The 9,315-nt window shown below is 39.2% G+C and overlaps 1 protein-coding gene across 1 annotated transcript in view; it reads right to left on the bottom strand.

Annotated features, from left to right (window-relative positions):
- Positions 1-369: 369 nt before the first annotated feature.
- Positions 370-9,315, bottom strand: part of LEF1 (lymphoid enhancer binding factor 1) — a 64,639-nt gene continuing 55,693 nt past the window's right edge. The window contains exons 9-10 of the mRNA XM_075200722.1: positions 7,761-7,809; positions 370-414 (exon numbers count right to left, since the gene is read on the bottom strand). Coding sequence (XP_075056823.1) covers positions 377-414; positions 7,761-7,809 — 87 coding nt within the window. The 3' untranslated portion in view covers positions 370-376. The remainder of the gene's footprint in view (positions 415-7,760; positions 7,810-9,315) is intronic.

Raw genomic sequence — 9,315 nt, 5'->3', positions numbered from 1 at the left:
TAATTTGAAGGGACAAAGGAGAAGGGTGGATTTATGTTAAAATAATAGTCTGTTTAGAATTCGACCTTTAATTTCAATTTAAGAATATACTGAACTAAGTCAATTTGCAGAACAGTATAGTCTTACAAACTATTACAAAGCCGGTATAAAAACCATTTTGGAAATGTCTTTTTTTTCTCTCTCTCTCTCTTTAATTTGTTGATATTTTAACTAAATCACCTTCTATAATAGATCTGACAATGCACTTTCCGCCTCAAGAAACTGGCTGGTCTCTTTAGCAGATGAGGAATTAGATTAAAGTAGATGGGCAATTCAGCAACAGGGCTTATCCCATCTAATAACAACATTAGAGCTAAAGAGATGTTCTTACCATGTTTCAGATGTAGGCAGCTGTCATTCTTGGTGGGCCTGCACCTGTAGAAAATGTGGGTCTTTTAACAAATTTGTTGATTGAAATATTGCAAAATATACTTGTCGATTTTTACAGTCATTTTCTTTTTATACTTCTAATGGTTGTTATACCAGCATTCATGGATTTGCATCAGTGTATGTATTATGCCTATTGTAAATCTACATATATGTCTAGAACTATTGTGTTGCTATCACACATAGATAGGCCTTCCCACAATTACTGCTAATGTCACTCCATGTCGCTCTGCATGCATTAATATTGTATCAAGTGCCACTTTTGGCTGCATAAAGGTTAGAATTGTGGGTCAATGTCTAGTTGTGAAGTCAGTAAACGGCAGGTGGCAGCTCTTTTTGGGACCTTTTGTTAATCTTGATCAAACAGGCAGATTCAGAATAGAGAATTATTTTTTTTTATGTGAGTGTCCTGCTTAAAGAGTGACCATCACATAAACACAGTGGGGTTTTCTATAAGCACTGCCTACATAACACAATAATGATGACATTTCTGAGAAGCTGCCCTCTCATGTAATCCCATCAAAGTCACTCCTGAGACACTCAATACACATATAGGACCTCATTTAGAGTCGGACGCAAAGTCAGTTTAAGAAGTGTAGGAGTGGGAGTGTGCCGCAGTTTGGTAGGGTATTATGAGTGGTAAGCAACCCCACTCTTAATACCCTATGGAGCTGCGAGCAGTTCCTGCAGCTAGCTAAAGCTTGCGCCACCTAATTCCTGCCGCACAGCTTTAGCCCTGTTTTGACGTGTGTTGCGTCTGCGCCTCACTGCGACTAGGATGTATTTACATGGTCACGCCTTCACAATTCCGCGTCCCTCCCATTCTCTCGTAGTGAGTCGCAAGCTGTCGCAAGTGTTAATTGCGTCCAAGATGCAGGCGGATTTGGGGCTTTCTGCACATGCGTGGTAGTGTTTTTTGGTTAGATGCACCTAAAACGAACTTTGCGTCCGACTCTAAATGAGGTCCATAGTGTGAATCTCAATATATGTATACTGTCACTATTATGCTACAGAGTATGGCACACATAACTGTACAGTCGTGGACAAAGTTTTAAGAATGACACAAGTAGTGGTTTTCACAAAGTTTGCTGCTTCAGTGTTTTTAGACCTTTTTGTCAGATGCTGCTATGGTATACTGATGTGAAATTACAAGCATTTCATAAGTTTTCATTGATATTTACATTAAGGGCTAGATTTACTAAACTGCGGGTTTGAAAAAGTGGGGATGTTGCCTATAGCAACCAATCAGATTCTAGCTGTCATTAATTTAGTACATTCTACAAAATGATAGCTAGAATCTGATTGGTTGCTATAGGCAACAGCTCCACATTTTCAAACCCGCAGTTTAGTAAATATACCCCTAAGTTTATGCAAAACGTCAATATTTGCAATGCTGACTCTTCTTTTTGAAGACCTCTGCAATTCGCCCTGGCATGCTGTCAATCAATTTCTGGGCCACATACTGACTGATGGCCGCCCATTCTTTGAGTTTGTCAGAATTTGTGGGTTTGTGTTTGTCCATCCGCCTCTTGAGAATTGACCACAAGTTCTCGATGGTATTAAGGTCTCGGGAGTTTCCTGGCCATGGACCCAAAATTTAGATGTTTTCATCCCTGAGCCACTTATTTATCATTTTTGCCTTATAGCAAGGTGCTCCATCATGCTGGAAATGGCATTTTCATCACCAAACTGTCCTAGGATGGTTGGGAGAAGTTGCTTTTGGAGGATGTTTTGATACCATTCTTTATTCATGGCTGTGTTCTTAAGCAACATTGTGAGTGAGCCCACTACCACCAGTGTAGAGCTTGCTCAGGAATGGCAGCAGGCAGGTGTGAGTGCATCTTCATGCACAGTGAGGCGAAGACTTTTGCAGGATGGCCTGGTGTCAAGAAGGCCAGCAAAGAAGCCACTTATCTCCAGGAGAAATATCAGGGACAGACTGATATTATGCAAAGGGTACAGGGATTGGACTGCTGAGGACTGTCATTTTCTCTGATGAATCCCCTTTCAGATTGTTTGGGGCATCTGGAAAAACGCTTGGAAAGGTGAGTGCTACCATCAGTCCTGTGTCCTGAGACCATTCATGTGTGGGGTTGCTTCTCAGCCAAGGGAGTGGGCTCACTCACAATTTTGCCAAAGAACACAGTCATGAATAAAGAATGGTACCAAAATGTAATCCAAGAGCACCTTGTCATAAGGCAAAAGTGAAAACTAAGTGGCTCGGGGATCAAAACATCTAAATTTTGAGTCCATGGCCAGGAAACTCCCCAGACCTTAATCCCATTGAGTACTTATGGTCAATCCTCAAGAGGTGGGTGGACAAACAAAACCCCACAAATTCTGACAAACTCCAAGCACTGATTAGGTAAGAATGGGCGGCCATCAGTCAGTATGTGGCACAGAAGTTGATTGACAGGATGCCAGGGCGAATTGCAGAGGTCTTGAAAAAGAAGGGTCAACACTGCAAATATTGACTCTTTGCAGAAACTTAATGTAATTGTCAATAAAAGCCTTTGACACTTATGAAATGCTTGTAATTTTACTTCAGTATACAATAGCAATATCTGAGGTCTAAAAACACGGATGCAGCAGACTTTGTGAAAACCAATATTTGTGTCATTCTCAAAACTTTTGGCCATGACTTACATGTAAAAACCGTGATGCACTAGAGTATGTGTTTTGAAAATTGTGCACATTTTCTTGTTAACTTGCAATACTGTTGTCTGAATATAATTGTAAAATCAACAGAAAAAACACAAATAATTAAATTGTTCAACAGTGATTTTAACAAAATCTATTAAAGACACTGGAAAATGTACTGGTGGAAACGATTTAGTGGGAAAGTGCAAACAAGTGCTATAATTCCCATTTGAAATATATTAAATATTCAATTTAAATAATAGCAAATTATGTGTTCTTTCCATGCTGCTAAGTGTAAAATAAATATATTATAACAGCCTCAGTTATTTCTGCCTATCTTCTCCTATCTTCTAATCAGAAGAAATGATAGCCAAAACAATGATTTTTAGCAGAATGAGGGCAGAGGCGAACGCAGGATTTAGAAGGGGGGGTTTCCGCCCCCCCGGGGAAAAAAAAATAGAGCGAGAGAGAGCGCAGCACATGCGCAGCAGCTCCATTTCAGCGAGTCTGAATTCTACAGCAGCCGCGGCGCTGTCAAGCAGCATCCGCGGCAGTGCTGTATTATACTACAATACAGCACTGCCGCGGACGCTTCTTTGACAGCGCTGCGGCTGCTGTACAGTACCGTTGGTTCCCGGAGGGGAGGGGTTACTGGAGAACCAGAAACCCCCCCTGCGTGCGCCACTGGAGGGGGGGGGGAGACGACTTAGTTTATTAAAGGAGAACATTATTTTAAACTCTTCAGCTAATTGAAAATATACTGTCTAAACTTTAGCTGCAGACATTGTAAAAGTTTTTCTGCAAAACAAAACAAAAAGAGCAAACATTCACAGAGACACACACACACTCACATACACATAAATAATGTGCAAGAACTGAGTGAGAGCAGATATAAAACAGCAGTGGAGTGTTGCTAGCTGTGAGATGTGAGGAAAGGCTAGGTCACAAATGTACTGAACAGCTTTGAGAGGAATTTCCAAGTATGAATGTCCCGCAATGTGGATACAAGGCTGCACCCACCGTCTCATACAGCATGTAGGTTATGCGTTTTGATTATGACAAGAGCAGCAGTTGTATATTTTTGTATTATTTTTTTTGCAGGAGTCATGCTTTCCATTCCACAAGAACAAATGTGACTTTCAACCTAACCGATAATATTACATAATGTTTGGGATCTTTTGACAGCTGTTCAGAGAATCTAGCAGCCAGTATATAAGACATGCAAACCAAATGGTCAGGCCGAAAACAAAGATTAAGGTTATTGAAGGTCATAGCAAAACAGACTTCTGAAATGTAAGTATATTTCTACACTGTATGGTGTGGCAGTAACCACAATGTTACTGAGGTTAATTGCAATACTCCTCCATAATATATGCAATATTTAAAATATTTGGATGTTAGCTTATATGTAGGTCACTGTTAGGAGCAGTAGCTGTATTTTTAGCATAAAATAACAAAATATACACATTGCAACAATATCCTCCTCCAAATATAATTATAATTCAAGAGACATTATGACATTAAGAGGAAATATAATATCACTGAGAGTAGAAAAAAAACAAAGAAAAAAAAGATTAACCCCAAATGCCATAATTTTGTATAGCGCAGTGTAATATATTAGGCTTCATAAATTTAAGATAGTAACAATGAAACTTAAACAGATTCATGTATGTACAACTTATTCACAAGACATCGTGGCATACGTGTTCACTAAATTACAAAACTTGCTCAAAGTGTGTGTAGTATTAGTAAGACCAATAGCATACTTGTAATAAATAAAGTGCTTCTGTTTAAGGGCCTTGCAAATGGTGGAATAGGCACATTGATGCACTTAATTTATTTATGAAGTGTAACACAGCCAAGGTGCAGTATAAAGTCCTGTTTGGTGCAGCTCTGTGCATCAATTTGCATTGTGATAAAGTGCATGGGTTTCAGATTATGGCAAAGCTGGCACACTGATGCATGTTTTTTGGACATGCCCAAGACTCAGACCATTGTGGGAAGCATTCTTCCATCTGATATGTCAGGTTACTAAGTCCAGTGTCCTCCCTTTCCCCGCTGTGGCACTATTACATTTTTATCCACTCCATCTTCAACGCCACAGCCACAATGTCACATACTGGGCACATACTCATCACCAGTAGGGCGACAATAACCCAGCATTGTAAGTCCTCATTACGTCCACTTCTCTCTAAAATTATTACCAAAACTCAATGTACATATGTGATGAAAGCCAATGGGTTTAAATGTTCCACTGCTGTGTCCTCCCCACTGATTAAGAGGTTCCCGTGGTATGAATATTACATGGAACATCAACCCCCCCACCCACACCCCCCAAGTTCTTTAGTGCCTAACCCAGCCCCCATGTAATGGTGTTCCCAACTGTACACATTTGAAATGTTGCTTGCTTCTAAATACGGCTCCTCCCGACCCCCTCTCTCCCTTGATGCCCTCTCCCCCCCTAGCCGCAATCTATTTCTGGTATATACCTTTTTTTCTGTATGGTGTTTTCATTTTATGTTTGCAGTGTCGACTGTACCACCACTATTTGACATTAATGATTGTATCTTGTATACATTGTTTTGTCTGTTCTGTTTCTTTTATTTCATACACACAATAAAAAAATGTCCAAGTTAAAGTGCATGTGTTTCTGGCCCTGCACTAAATCAGCATTTAATTTTGCCAATTGTGATTGTGATTATTAAAATGAGATAAAGGAGTGGAGACGTTGTATTGTTAGGCATGGTTCTTGCTGTGTGGAAGGAAGCACACCCATTTCCACTCCACAAATGGACTTTTTACATCAGCTCTGAGCGACCAGAGACATTGTATTGTCTTTTAATGGGACGCATTTCGACCCTTCCAGTTTCACTTTGGCAGAGAAGCACATTTCTGGGCACACTTTGCCCAATGTAAAATAAAGCTTCAAACATACAAAAGAGTCACATTTATTAAAGACCGTCCTGATGTCCCCTCATCCTCATGAGTAAGTAAATTCATCAATCAGAGCAAACAGCAATACAGCAGTATTTAGGTGATAAACTTAAAAGTGTAATGTAACGTAAGTTGGGTTTTGTGAGATCTACGTTTTTGGACAGTGCATCCCTTCTGCCTCTCTACAAACCTAAATGCTCTTCTAGGCTGCACCTTTATGTGTGCTGGATGGACCATTTAGGTGCATCATTACAAAACCAAGCTTATGTGTGCTGGATGGACCATTTAGGTGCATCATTACAAAACCAAGGCTATGTGTGCTGGATGGACCATTTAGGTGCATCATTACAAAACCAAGGCTATGTGTGCTGGATGGACCATTTAGGTGCATCATTACACAACCAAAGCTTTGTGTGTTCTCTTTCAGTTCATAAATGAGGTCCATTGCCTGTTTAGAGACTGCCAAAAACACAGCAATGATGCCTATTAATTTGGTTGAGTTTCTCACCAAATTGGATTAAAATTGTCAAACATATCTGTGGAACATCTTTTCCAATCAAATTCCAATCTAGCTGGACTGGAAATGCTTAGACATTATGCAATCTGTGGTCAACTGTTGATGCAGATATAGAGTCATTAGCCAACAACAATAGGTCTACTACCAAATATGTGGTGCATGACAAATAATCTTACTTATCTGCTCACTAGATGTGTATAGGCTTAAAAACTATGACTATGTATGGGAAGCGTAAGCTGCTGCATTGTCCATCTGACATCATTATACCACACCTTCACATGTATAGTTTTTCAAACAGTTGATTTTGGAGAAGCATTTGATGCAGGACACGTATGGGATTGATTGTATCCCGAACCCCAAGGGCCCATGTACATGAGCTCTTATAATTCTCCTAGTAGGCACGGGGGCTTTAAATAAATTAATTGATTTTGGCTTCTTCTCCTTTTAATAATCGTGATAAACACAGGTTTAATACTTGTGATAAACAGTAAAATGGACAACTGGTCCTTAGCAGACCATTTCTGCCTTTATTCTCTTCTGATAAACCATTTTATATGGCCATAAGATGTTACATGCTGTCTCTCATGTTATGCTCTGGGATAGTGTAAAAGATGAAAGTTATTTAGGAGCTGTGCATTTTGCACAAAAAAGCTCAACTGTCTGAGCTAATGACCAGCTGGAACCTCTACAAAATCAGTTTTAGTTTCTAGTGATATGCTGCTTGCTAGTTTAATCATCTGAGGATTTTTTATGATTGGTTAAAAAGGGAATGCCATCCGACAAAGTGATAAATGTTCTGCTATTATGGCCATTTAATTATACATAAATCGGTATTTAGGTGTTTGAATAAGAGCCTGGATGACGCTAAACACTTTTCACGCATGGACTGAGAAAAGATCACCATTATAACATTTTCACTGAACACACTGCTGGGTTATTTAGCTGCATAGATGAGGGTTCCTAGGTGCCATAACCTCTGGTTTCAATGTGACGCCTCTAGCTGATGTCACAGAGCTGTTTAATAACAGACCTCACACAGCTGCCTCACCTACATGTGACTGTGATATAACTCTGGTATAACGACACTATATCAAATAAATATATTTATTCTACTCATCTGCTATACTTCTCCTGATTATCTGTTTAGGTTGGTTAGATGAAGGTGTATATATTCAGACCATTACTGCAATACTTGGTTATATATCTACAGCTGCTCCCAAAAGGCAGAAAAGCACAAACCAACCTGATGTGGATTCCTGGAGCTTTTCTCTCTTCCTTTTCTTTTTTTTGCCCTACAATAGACACAAAAGTTTTTTCGTTACATAGTACATTGTATGATACTCAACTAAGTATTCATTATTTCTTACATAATAATAATAATAATAATAATAATAATAATAATAATAATACTAATACTTATTTAACAATAGTAAATAACTAATTTTGCGTTGATTTTATCACTTTTGAATTTCCTACTCCTCTTAATTTCAGCAATTAGCAATTAGCAATTAGCTGCTGCCCTACAAGTCAGGGATCTGGAAATGAGCTTCTCCACCAAAGGCGTAACACAAGTCCCATTTAGGGTGAGACCCAATGGCCACCGCTGAGGGCCTGCACAATTCAATATTTTGCAGAGCGGTAATTGCTGTCCTGCCTTCTGCACAGCAAGGAATACCACTAAAAATGCATCCACTCCAATCCTTTTCCTCATTTTGGTAATCTCGCCCTGTACAAGGCAATCTGGTTTCTGTACTGCTCCACACAATAAGGTGCAGAAGTGCACTTACTATGTGCTTTGCTTGGAGTGCTTGCACTCTTCTCCTCTCCTCTTCCTATGCAGACTCCTGCAGCCCCAAAAATGCCGTCATCCTGTTCCAAAAATTGTAAACTCATCCATCTCAACTCAAATCATGCCATACTGGATCCAAAGATGGGGCCTGATTCATTAAGGATCTTAAATTAAGAACTATCTTATTTCAGTCTCCTGGACAAAACCATGTGACAATGCCAGGGGTGCAAACTAGTTTTCTGTTTTGCACATAAGTTAAATACTGACTGTTTTTTTCATGAAGCACACAAATACTTGATAGCTTATTTGTACATTGAAATTTAAAGTTGATATTTGTGTGCTACATGAAAAAAACAGTCAGTATTTAACTTATGTGCAAAACAGAAAACTAGTTTGCACCCCTTGCATTGTAACATGGTTTTGTCCAGGAGACTGAAATAAGATACCTCTTCATTTAAGATCCTTAATGAATCAGGACCCTGGTTTTGTGCAGCACAGCAAACCTTTTTTTTTTTTTTTTTAATAAACGGCCTATTCTATGTATGGGCCCCACAATTTTGAGATCAAAAGCTGGGATACATATATTGCAGGAGAGCTGCTCAGTTTCTAAAAAAAATACTCCTTACGTATATGTACCAAATACAGTAAAATTGGCATTGGGAAATGAGTTCAAGTTAAAGATTTCTTTTTGCAAAATTGGCAAATGAGAGAGCTCTAGCTATGTGTCCATGATGGATGAAAGTGATGCTGTTCTGGTGAGTTGCATGCTCATAAACTGCTATTAATCTGTAATACTATAGTCCAAGACATTTTCTTTCTCTCTTCTAAAACTAAAATGTTACAATGTTAAAATACATAAGATGTCATGAGATACAGGAAGAAGATGCCCTGTTGTCCTTGTTCTGTGGTACAACTGTCACTTCCTGTTCAGAGCTCTGACGTGTAAAGACGTGTGCCCTGATTATACAGCCAGGAATAATCCCAGCTCTACTGAGAAGTTGTAGGGACT

This window comes from Mixophyes fleayi, chromosome 1, assembly GCF_038048845.1.
Source record: "Mixophyes fleayi isolate aMixFle1 chromosome 1, aMixFle1.hap1, whole genome shotgun sequence".
In the NCBI taxonomy this organism is placed as follows: Eukaryota; Metazoa; Chordata; class Amphibia; order Anura; family Limnodynastidae; genus Mixophyes; species Mixophyes fleayi.
Note: the sequence above shows the minus strand (reverse complement) of the source record. Positions and strands in the feature narration are given on the sequence as shown.